This window comes from Microtus pennsylvanicus, chromosome 13, assembly GCF_037038515.1.
Source record: "Microtus pennsylvanicus isolate mMicPen1 chromosome 13, mMicPen1.hap1, whole genome shotgun sequence".
In the NCBI taxonomy this organism is placed as follows: Eukaryota; Metazoa; Chordata; class Mammalia; order Rodentia; family Cricetidae; genus Microtus; species Microtus pennsylvanicus.
Window position 1 is genome coordinate 38,286,730 of NC_134591.1, and position 12,741 is coordinate 38,299,470.

General features: G+C 42.9%; 1 protein-coding gene across 3 annotated transcripts in view; it reads left to right on the top strand.

The window, feature by feature from the left end:
• The window catches only part of Pde4b (phosphodiesterase 4B), a 526,974-nt gene that overhangs the window by 93,871 nt on the left and 420,362 nt on the right, over nt 1-12,741 (top strand). For all 3 annotated transcript variants that reach the window (XM_075946584.1, XM_075946591.1, XM_075946592.1), the window contains exon 3: nt 6,425-6,663. In XM_075946584.1, the coding sequence (XP_075802699.1) occupies nt 6,425-6,663 (239 nt within the window). The remainder of the gene's footprint in view (nt 1-6,424; nt 6,664-12,741) is intronic.

The window sequence follows — 12,741 nt, forward strand, 5'->3', positions numbered from 1 at the left end:
TGCAACATATTTTCCCTTTCTCATTGTATTTTTAGAGAAATAATCTTGATTATTCCTATGGGGATAAGAGATGGTACCACCTGAAAGAGGAGGAACTCTGCTTGCAGAAATATATAGAAAAGAAGCAATTAGTCATGTATTATCAACCCCACCAAAGCCACTGTGGGTAAATAGTACATAGGTTTTCTGTGTCCAGAGTGGCAGTCTTTAACCACCAGCCTGGATGGAGTGAGCTGTAAACAAGCTAGATGTCAGATTGTGAACCTATCTACATATAAATATTAAGAATAAAAAAATATTTTATATAAAATACACATTAAAATGGTAGCACTGTAGATATATTAAACTGTTTGTTAAAGACAAGTTTTATTTCCTTTGATTCTTTAAAGATGACTCCCAGGAAATTTTAAAGGACACATTTGAATTCCAAGCTGACCTCTTTTCTGAAAGACAGTGCCAGCCGAGTGAGCGAGCACTTCCCTCTTCCACCCAGGCTCTCTCAGCCACAGCACACATCACCTGTGCTTCCCAGTCTCTCCTGACTCGCTGGAACAACAGAAGCTTAGGTTTTATATACCATGCTCTTCAATTAAGCTTTTACCCTTACATCAGATGCAGTTTGTTGTATTTTAATTTATTTTAACTCATCAGCTTTTAATTAAACGATTTAAATAGTCATTCAATACCACCTAAACACTATATATACACATTGTGTGTCAAATATGGATCTAGGTTCTACAAGGAGATTCAGCAATAAATAGTATAAGCTCTTGTTCACTTTGGCCTTACTTTCCAGAGGGAAGGTGGAAATAAGTTAATAAATTACAAAGCCATCCCAGCTGTGGTAAAGGCGATAGAGGAGTCAGTTTAGGGAGCAGTGAATGACTGTGTGTGAGAGCATTTACAAAACGGCTGTGCGAGAAGACGTGTAAGCAGTGAGGGAGTGGGCTGTAAGGATATTGGGGGAGAATTTCTGGTAAGGGGAGAACAGTAACTGAAAAGATCTTATTTCAGGCAAGACACTCTGCTTGGGGCTATGGGAATACAAGGATGGATAACTACGGTTCTGTCTTGATACACTCAAAATGCACCAGACCTTCAACAGGTGACTAAAACTTGTGTGTGCATTCACGACTTTGTATTTGAAAAAAATTGACTTATAGAGGTGAGATGCAATCATGTGCGACCTGAGAACTGAGCATTGTAATTAATAATGGCTAAAGAGATTAAAGGGTAGGAGGGAGTTTCAGGTAACAGGAGGAGGGAAGACAGATAGGACTGGAAAAGACTTAGAAGAACCTGTAACTATGTGTATATTAAAAAAGAGGGAGAGATAATAACTTTATATATACATATAAATTATATAAGACATACAGTTCAATATGCATGTGTGTATCTATATACTGTGCACCCCCACACAGCTACATGTGTATTAGAACCAAAAGTCAAGCATCCACACTGACGCCCCAGTTACAGTTTCGTGTTCTTAATCATGGATACCAAGACATTTCAAAGAAAAGAAAACAACGAATAAGGGTGGCTGAGGTCTCCTCCAGACAGACTGTTCTTGTAATTGGTGATGACTGCTTACAATAAACCATATTTCTCAGAGGCACACTCTTTGTAACTGTCTCAAGGAACACCATGACATTTAGCTTTGATGGGAGCGCTGAATGTCACTGGGTGCTTTTCATAACCTCCGTCTCTGATGTCACAAGGCTTGAAAATCTGACCGGTGGTAGAGACAGAATCTGAATGGAAGCACAGCGTGTGTTCTGGGAAGACCTTGCCCCTCCTCTAGCCATGAGGGCCACTGGAGAGCTGAAAAGGCCAGCAACTCTCCAAACCTGATGGAGCAGATGGCAGACCAAACACACGGCAACTGTGAGGCATGCATGGCTGAGGAAGCACTGTGCACACCCCGGGTGTGCCAGGAGTCCTGACTTGATTTTGCAATGAGATGAAGCACTCTGCCCTGAAGAGTCTGCCAGTTTAGGTGCCTCCGGCTTGCCCTTTGTGGTAAGTTTTGTAATTACACTGGCAAGACTAATGACTTTTAAACATTTATTCAGAAATAGGAGGAGAATCCAAAAGCAGTTATTTCTTCAAGCATTATTCCGACATAAAGTGAACTTAGGGATGTGCGAATTTTGAAAAGAAATATAACGTTGTAATTACTAGAGATACCATTAAAATTATTATTCCTTCCTGCAAAGATAGTTGATTTATGAGTAGTATTGGAACTGGTCAGAATTATGATGGTAAAAAATAGTAAATTCAGGTACAAATCACAAGCCCATCAGTTGAAATAACTGAGTTCAATTTTGAGGATGGTAATAACTTAGATAGAGGAGCAATCTATAAATTATGGTATAAATACAGACTTTGGGGTAATTATAAACAGCTCTGCATGTAATGTTCTGATTGTTCTGAAAATAATACTGCTTTCAGCATTGAGTTTAGTTTCTGAAAAGCCGTTTCGTCACGTTCTTTTGTGGTGATGTCTCTTCATACTCACCAAGGGCTTCCGAAGCAGATTCTTTTAATTCAAAGCCTGACTCAAAAAATGCAAATTCTTAACTTGTTGGCAAGTTATTGTGTGTCCTCATTTGCTTTTTATTGCTGTGATGAAGAGCATGACCACAAGCAAGTTGTGGAGGCCAGGGTTGATTTGGCTCACATTTCCTGACCATAGTCCACTGTGAAGAGAAGTCAGGACAGGAACCTGGAGGCAGGAGCTGAAGGAGAAGTCATGAAGGAACATTGCTTACTGAATTGCTCTCGGTGGCTTGATCAACTACTCTTTTATACAGCCCAGGACCGGCTGCCCAGAGGTAGTACCACCCACAGTGGACCGGGCCCTCCCCCGTCAATCATTAAGCAAGAAAAGACTGGAAGGCTCGTCTTCCAATGGCAGCATTTGAAATTGAGGTTTTCTCTTCCCAAATGACCTTAGCTTGTGTCAAGTTGACCAAAAAAGCTAACCATCACAGCTGAGCCCTTGTCAACTTGACACACATATAACCACTATTAAACCATAACCTTTCTTTGTCTTCCCAAGATCTCATGTTAATGTCAGTATCAAAATGTAGACCACATTCCTAATTTTAAAAGTTCCATGGCCTTTAAAAAGTTCAGTCTCTTTAAAGAAATCCAAGGTCTCTCTAAAGGTCCAAAGTCTGTCAGCTCTGGGTGCCTATAAAATAAAATTTGAAAAGTTTTATACTTCCTATTTCAAGAAGGGAAAACCAGAGCACCACTGCAAGTCAATCAAAGCAAAGCCGGGGCCCAGAGTCATAAATCAAGTCCTGTAACTCAGTGTCTGGCATCTGGTATTTTACTTAAGTTCTTCTGGGCTCCCAAGGAATCGGGCACCTCCCCTTCCCTGGCTCTGTGATGCTGGTCTCTTCCTAATCACAGCTGACTGTCCATCTCGAGCAAACCAACATCAATTGTCCTAGGAAAGCAAAAGTTTCATTCACATGGCTTATGTCTCTGATGATTCTTCAACCATAAACCTCAGATGTTTAATACAAAATATCACATGAATAGCCCCAGGGGAGTGGCTGAGGGACCCTCAAACTTCCCTCTGAAGCTTTGCAAACCAGGCCTTCACCGTCTCCATTGCTTTTAGCAGTCTTACCTTCCAAGCTCCCACAGAGCCAGCCTATTAAGCTTTAAGAACATTAAGAACTAATGACTTTTCTAGCCCAAAGTTCCGAACACTTCTACAGTCCTCCCCAAACTACATGCTCTGGTCTGATCTGGTCTGGCCTAGCAATACCTCATGATCCTGGTACAAATTTCTATCCTAGCTTGCATCTAATTGCTGTAGTTAAGAGCATAATCAAAAGCAACTTGGGGGAAAAAAGGGGCTTTTCTAGCTTCTGCGTCCCGCTCACAGTCCGCTGTGAAGGAAGTCAGGGCAGGAAATCAAGGTGGGAACCTGGAGCTGGGAACTGCAGCAGAGACTGTGGAGAAAGGCTGCTGCTTGGCTTGCTCTGCGGTCCGTTCAACTTTCTTTCTTATACAGCCGAGGACCACCAGCCCTGAGATGTCACTGCCCACAGTGGATTGGGGCATCAATCACTAATTAGGAAATGCTCTATAGACTTGCCCACAAGCCAGTCTGACAGAAGTTCCCTCTTCCCAGAAGTCCCAGCCAGTGCTGAGTTGGCAAAAACTCACCAGCACAGTGTGGAAGGTGTTTGCTGTGTGAGGTATGACTTTGCTGTCCATCCCCAGGGAAGGCATCAAGAATTCATTTAATCCATTTACTGCCGTCACACCTGGTTGGTAGTGTTTACTTTTCCTAAAAGAGAAGAATACTCTACACTTAATCAGAAAGTCCTGGTGTCTGGCAATGTAACTAAATGGTGTCTTCATTTCTTTACTTTGGACCAGTGTTTCTCACATATAGTTGACGCCGTGCCTTCTAGAAGACTGTGATTTTCTTGGCATACATATCTGTTGCTGGACTTACGATTTCCAGCCTTCAATTTGTTCTTATATATTCACCTTTAATCTTCACTAGGATTTTGTTTATTCCGTCTCTTTAAAGTATTTTAAGAAATATATATGCCAAGTTTTCTCCCTGTTTCTAATTTTTTTTCTTTCTTACACACACCATCCCCGGGATGTAGAAATTACTAGAGCTACAATGTACGCAGCCAATTATTAAGCATTAAGCCTCCTGATACATTCTAGGGCATTTCACACTCTGGAAGATTCTAGATTGGGTCAATTTTCTGTCACCAAGTGGCACTTATGCTAAATTTTAAATAAATGGTATTTCAAAATTATATGTCAAATATAAGAGAAAAGATAATATTCCATTTCAAGGTAAAAAGAGTGGAGCTCCTGAAAATTGTCACATCTCTTCTTGCCCCGATTTGCCATCCGAATATGGCTTTATCTGCTGGATCTGATGCCATAGGCCTGAAACCTCAAACACGTAGGGGACTGGGGTAGGATGGACACGTTTAAGGCCAGCCAGGGTTGTGCATTGAGTGCAAGAGCAGCCTTATCTAAAATAGAAAGTAGTAAGCGATTGAGGAGGCTGGAGATACTGTGCATGGTTAAGAGTGCTTGCTCCTCTTTCAGAAAGGACTTGTGTTTGGTTCCCGGCACACATATCAGGCTTCTCCCAGTCACCTCTAACTTCAGCTCCAGGGGATCCAATGTCCTCATCTGACCTCTTCCGGCACTCCTCAACAGACACATATGTATCAATAAAGATATATATTTTAAAAGGAGATATTGGGGAGATGGCATAGTGGTAGAGCGCTTGCCTAGCGTATCTGAGACCACATGGTAACTTTCTGGACCAAGAGAATAATCAAGAACATGGTCTTGTACAGACATGTAAATGTTAACCAACAGGGCAGACAGTGTGGGAAGTGAGATACCACACCTTTCTACTAAGGAAACCTTTTTAAGTAGCGCAGCACGAGACTGGGATAATGTGTATCACATATTTGTTGAAACTCCAGGTTCAGTGTGAGCAGTGTTTTCAGCTGAGCAGCCTTGGCCTGGTGACAGGCTCTTGGTTAGAAGAGTAAAAGTTCCAGCTCTTGCTGGTTGATCTGAGTGGCCATCGCCAGGTGGCAACACAGTCAGTCTCTGGACGGAAGAGAACCGTGTGCCAGGCAGACCCTCATTGGGGATTTCCATTCCCAGCAGTACCAGGAACCATATTCACGCAGAGGAATGGCAGGGGTGAGAGACTCTTTCTCGCTACCATAATGCTTTGTCCTGTCACCTGTACACCCTTCATGCCAGCATTCGGCATGGGCTTGAATAGGGCTCTTGAGGGTTGGATGTTGCGCATCTTCTATCCCAACTCTTGCCTAATTCAGGAGTAACCAAACAGTAACATTGCCAGCCATGAGGTTTGTATGTAGGAACAGGGACAGCCAGTGGACTCTAATTACCAACACTCTGATAGCCTAACATTTTTTCTTTAAAACACTGAGTAAGTAATTTCATATTTATTTGTAGTTTATTAGCATATACCAGAAGGGTAAACTAATTTCTAAGTTATATTATTAATTTATCAAAATTTGTTTTAAGAAAAAGAGAGTGAGAGAAATAAGAAAGAAATCTTCCAATCCATTCGCTACTCCTGGGAAATGTTACGTTTGAATCTAAAGATCTCTAAGAACATACAACTGATAAGTTTGTCCGAAAAGATAGAAACCAGCCACTCCCCACCCCCACCCATCTTGCTTCTCTCTTAGACTCCTGAGGGTCAATTGCAGACTCTGGTTGTGAGATAATCATCATCATCATCATCATCATCATCATCATCATCACCATCTCGGCTTCCTAGTGACAGCTGGATCCTGCAGGCTCATTTAACTCTGTCCTGTAGACACTTGAGTTTCACCCTTTTTCTTGTTTTCTTTCTCTTTGTTTCCTCCAGAACGGTAAGGACTATTTTGAGTGTAGCTTGAGTAAATCCTACAGCTCTTCCAGCTACACCCTTGGAATTGACCTCTGGAGAGGCCGAAGGTGCTGCTCGGGAAACTTACAGCTGCCACCGTTGTCGCAGAGACAGAGTGAGAGGGCAAGGACCCCTGAGGCGGATGGCATTTGCAGGCCAACCACTCTACCTTTGACGACGCTGCCCAGCATCGCTATAACAACAGTGAGCCAGGAGTGGTGAGTAGCCTCAAAGGCCAATGGCGATTCTAAATCTTAGTTTCCAATTATTTCAAATACAAATGTGTTGTTAAAACAACAGTCAGTGTCTGTGGAAACACAAGACTGTTGACTTCTTGCGCTGCAGTGTAAAAAAAAAAAAACAAACTCTTAAAAGATCGCAAGAGTACCTGCTTCTTAAGATGGGAAGGAGCAGGCCTTACATAGAGCCCACCGAGGAGAGAATGGGATGCATTTGCAACACTGTTGAGCATACAGCAAAGTGAACAGTCTATGATCTATTTGTTTCACTAAAATCTGTTTAGTGTGTATTGATACTTTTTCATTCAGAAGAGAAGACCGTGTCCTTGAATGCTATTATTGGATAGTTCTTAAATGTTTCTGTTGCTCTGATATATATATATATATATATATATATATATATATATTTAAATTATAATCCCAATTTACAAATCTCTGGATTTATTTTGATATAAAACACTCCATTATAAGTCAAAGTAGGAATGAGAGCTGTATTGTGAGAGCTGGGGTGAAGTCTCAGTGGGTAAAGTGCTTGCCTCTCAAGCTTGGGGACTTGAGTTTGAGCTCCAGGATATACATAAAAAATGCTGAGTGTGGTGATATGCTCTTATAATCCAGCCCTGAGCCTGGCAGAGAAAGAAGGGTACTTGGAGTTACTTGGACAGTCAGCCTAGCCTACTTGGTGAGCTACAGACCCATGAGAAACTCTTTCCTCAGAGGAGTTGAAAAATGTCCCCAGGATGACATTAGACATTGTCCTCTGGCCTCCATGGGCACTCCATATGTGTGTACCTGCATACACACAACCCCCCCCCCCAACACACACACCTTTGGGATTACACCCTTGCTGGAAGAAGTGGGTGACTCGGCTTGGGCCTTGATGTTTTGCAGACCAAAGCCTCTTCTTATGCATTATGTGCTTCCCAGCTGCAGACAATGCACTGTGACGAGGCATCCCAGGATTCTGCCACCACACTTTCCCAGTCCAGTGATGAACTGCCGTTTTTCTTTCGCTGTAAAAGAACACACCCTTCCTCCCTTACATGATTTCCTTTTAAATATCTTGTCACAATAATGGAACAAACAACTAGTAGAGAAAATCGCTATCAAGAATTTGGGTTGTTGCTGTGGCAACCCTGACCATTTGATTCTTAGGCCTTTGAAACAGGTTTGCAGACTGAATGTTGAAGAACTTAGAACTACGGGGTAGTGAAGCCCTAGAACACTGTAAGCAGAACTTAATGGGTCATTCTGATAGGAATTCAGGGGACCTAGAAAGTTGCAGACAGTGAAGGTCCATCTCATGAGGTTTCAGAGGGAAACTGGCCCTACAGGGAAATGGGAAGTGGGCGGATGATAAGGTTATTAAATCCTATTACATTCTGGCAGAGAATCTGGCTGTGCTCTGAGAACGTGAGTGAGGCTAAACTCAAAAATAATGGACTTTATATAGAGCTGAGGCACCATGGGCTTTTCTCTGTCTACTTTGGTATGGCCACTGGTCGTGTCCTTGGTCAGCTCACTTTGGAGCAGTCATGTTGGTGAGACAATATAGGTGTTGATTCTCACAAAGAGCTAAAGACACCCAGGGAAAGCTTAAAGCAGGAGACATGCTCTTCCCAGGGAAGATCACACCAGTTTGTTGTCAGATACCAGATAGTCAGTCCTGAAGACAAACATGCAGCGATATATATCTATATACACAAACATATATGCATACAATAACAATTAATGAAAGAAGAGGCCACAAATTTGGAGGAGAGTGGAGAAGGGTATACTGCAAGGTTTGGAGAGGGGAAGGGAAGCGGAGAAATGTTGTAATTATACTATAAACTCAGAAATAAAAGATAAGTAAGGGAAAATAATGGCCTAATAAGTTCGATGTAGGACTGATGACCTTTCAAGATAGGGTAATATTCAGGTTGTGTCAAAGTTACTGTTGATGGCTCTTCTGGTCTACAGATAATGAAAGCAGCAAATGGAGGACAGAGATGGTTAAATGTGTGGGATTGGGGTGCATGATGTGAAATTCCCAAATCATCAAAAAAATACGTTAAAAAAATAAAGTTTACTGGGTAAGGAAGTCAGCCTAGGACCATGTGTGAGAAACAATTGTACTTACCTCTCAGAGTGCTGAGAATATGGCATCAATCCCATGTCGAAACCAACTGTCAGCTAGTATTGGTTGTAAAGTGCCAGGCAGTAAATATTTTCAGTGTTGTGAGCTTCGAGGTCTGTCATAACTATTCAGCACTGCCGCTGTGTTGTCAAAGTAGCCGTAGACAACAGAGTGTAAACAAGCAAGTGTCACTGTGTTCCAATAAAGCTGTGTTTACAGAAATAGGCAGTGGTATAGATCAGCTTGCCCAGGCACTTTTCTGATGCCTGTTCTGAACTAAGGGTCTTGATATGACTCCCAATGCTATAATTGCTTCAACAATAATCCAAGGACAAAAATCGACCCTGAGTTTCCTACCAGCTTGCTAGATTAGTCATAAATATAGACCTATGTGTTTATAAAAGGTCAGTGTCAGAGAAATAATATAGAGATAAATATGAAAAATGAACTCAGATATATAACCCCTTTGGGTGAGAGTCGGGGAGCTGGTCCAAGGTCTGGAATACAAAGAGGTTTTATTTGTCATGGAGGAAGACAGAGTAAGAAATTTCCTTTTGTGGCTTTGTTGGAAAAAATTCTTTACAGCCTCTGTGATTGGACACTTGGTCCCCAGTTGATGATGCCATTTGAGAAGGCTGTGGAATCTTGAGGAGGGAAACTTTGCTGAAGGAGAATATGTCACTGGGACAGGAGTCGAGGGTAGCCGTGCCCCGTTTTCTGCTCTCCCTCTCTGCTCCTTGTGCCTCTCATTAGAAAACAAACAGGCTTCTAAGGGATAATAATAAAATAAGATATAACAAAAACTGACACATTGGAATAGGATAAAACAACCAGACAGAAAAGAGTCAAAGTGAAGGCACAAGGCACCCTTTCTTTTGCACGGTCAGGAATTCCATAACACTAAACTAGAAGCCTCTATGTATGTGTGTGTGTGTGCGCGCGCGCGCGCGCGCTCATGCGCATGTGTATGTATGTGCATGCATGCAAAGGACCTATAGGGTAAAAAAATAAAAAATATCTAAATAAAATAAAATAAAATTTAAGGCCGGGCAGTGGTAGCATATGCCTTTAATCCCAGTACTCAGGAGGCAGAGGCAGGCAGATCTCTGTGAGTTTGAGGCCAGTCTGGTCTACAAGAGCTAGTCCCAGGGACAGGCTCCAAAGCTTCAGATAAACTCTGTCTCATAAAACCCAAATAAATAAATAAATAAATAAAATCTAAAATATTTTAAAAAAGAAAAAACCTTGACATGACATTATGAGACAAGGAACCTCCAAAGAGACCACTGATTTCATTTTCTGTTGGCCATCTACTGCTGGGCTTGCAGACTACCCTTAGGAGTAGTTTGTTGCTGGGCAGTGGTGCACGGCTTTAACTCCAGCACTTAGGAGGCAGAGAAAGGCAGATCTCTGTAAGTTCGAAGCCAGCCTGGTCTATGAGAACTAGTTCCAGAACAACTAGGGCTGCTACATAGAGGAACTCTATCTCAAAAAGCCGAGAGAGAGAGAAAAAGAGAGAGAGGGAAGGAGGGAGGGAGGGAGGGAGGGAGAGGGAGGGAGGGAGGGAGGGAGGGAGAGAGGGAGAGAGAGAGAGAGAGAGAGAGAGAGAGAGAGAGAGAGAGAGAGAGAGAGAGAGAGAGAGAGAGAGAGAGAGAGAGAAGTTTTTTCTCCAGTGAGATTCCCTTGGAAAAAACTAAATTTTCGTTTGCAAGTGCTTATCCATTGGAGATTGCTTCTGGGTCAGGAAGGTGGACGTTTATCCACTTCTTTCAGCTCTAGTGCCCTGACTGGTACAGACTCCTGCAGGCCCTGTGCTGCCAGTCTCTGTGCAGTCATGGATGCATAGATCTTGTTGAGTTAGAAGCCTTTGTTTCCTAGGTGTCCTGCAACCCCTCTGGCTCTTACATTCTTTCTGCCTCCTCTTGCTTGGGGTTCCCTGAACCCTGAGGAGAAGGATTTGATGGGCACATTCTATTTAGGGCTGCATGTTCCAAGGTCATTTTATACACAAGAGTTATGGAGTCCCCAAATGAGTTTCTACAGCAAACAAAGGACACACACCAACAGAGGAGCAGTGCAAAGAGCACGAGAAGATGACATGTGTAAGCTGCCCTGGCTATACAGGAACAAGGGGATCCAATCAGGATACGGAAAACAGCCTTGTTCCCTCAAACAGGATAAGGGCAGGGAGTTGATCTGGAGTTTGGCAATTTGAAGACAATTACTGACTTCATACTCCACGCTTTAGGCTCTTTGAGTCTAGTGGTCTTGATTGCAGACCATGTTTGCTTCTGGGCTGTGTGTTTTGCTTATGGGCTCTGGGGAGAATCACTGGGCAAAGCATCTTTGGAATTCTTGCTTTTTTCACTATTATATAACAGACACCAAACCTCAGGCTTAATGCATTTCACACAAGCACGAGCTTTGCCACAGATATCTAATCTCATCCCTTTACTCCTTCAATTTTTTTTAAGTTAAATCCAAATGTTTTCTTTGCTGTTGTCAAGCTACTCTGGCTAGTCTTGGATTCACTCTGAAGCCCAGGCAGGCCTTGCGCTCAATCTTCTTTTATCAGCCTCTCCAAGAAGCTATTATTTCAGGCCTGTGTACTGTTGGCTTCTTCCCCAGTGCCAGACATGAACACACAATATAAGAGTTCCCATACACACACACTGAAATCTCAAGGTCCAAATCAGGAGCAGAAGGAGAGAGAGCACGAGCATGGAACTCAGGACCGCGAGGGGTGCACCCACACACTGAAACAATGGGGATGTTCTATCGGGAACTCACCAAGGCCAGCTGGCCTGGGTCTGGAAAAGCCTGGGATAAAACCGGACTCTCTGACCATAGCGGACAATGAGGACTACTGAGAACTCAAGAACAATGGCAATGGGTTTCTGATCCTACTGCACGCACTGGCTTTGTGGGAGCCTAGGCAGGTTGGATGCTCAACTTACTAGACCTGGATGGAGGTGGGGGTTCCTTGGACTTCCCACAGGACAGGGAACCCTGATTGCTTTTCGGGCTGGGGGGAGACTTAATTGGGGGAGGGGGAGGGAAATGGGAGGCGGTGGCGGGGAAGAGACAGAAATCTTTAATAAATAAATAAATTAAAAAAAAAAGAATGCATAGAGACATGAAAAAAAAAAAGAGTTCCCATAGACTGAGCCCATTCCTATAGGTCCATTCATACCCAGAACTGTTTCTTTCTTACCCAGAACTGTTCAGTCTACTACCTTGGTTTTGGTTATGTCATCAGTCATTAGGCTAAATATGCCAACTTCAGGACACCCCTCTTCACAGCGGTTTCAGAGCTACGTAGAGATACATTTACCATTCATTCTTTAGCCTGCACCCACATATCCAGCTGATTCATCTACACACAAGTCTTGAGTTTTCCTCCTCCTCTGCCAACAGGAAGCAGAAACACAGTCCTTGAGTTAGCTAAAAGATGTGAAATGACGAGAAACAGCTGTGATAGTGCACAGGGCAAGGGGGTGGGGGCTGTATTTGTGCAATTTCCTGACGCCTCATGAACTGCCGGACTTTGTCTCAGCCATGCTATGGTAAATTGCTGCCGGAGTCACCCGACTATGATTTGGTGATTCTGGTAGACTCTGTGGTGTGTTGGTAAATGCTCTCTAATTAACTCTAAAAATATTACACTGGTTGATATCTCTTGCTGAGTCTCTACGGTAAATATTTCTACAGTGACTAACACACGTGGGCATGCTGTCCAAGGATGCAGAATTGGGGGTAGATGGGCTGGTACAGTCTGTCTCCTGCACATCACTGCGCTAAGGTAGCAACGCATCCTGTGATACAGATGTCATAGCTTTGGTCTGGAGCCCTGAAAGCGTCTACTGTGCAGAATGTATTTTGCTACCATTGGAGCAAAATAAACAACAGTTTTGCATCTTTCTTGCTTTGGGCTCCAC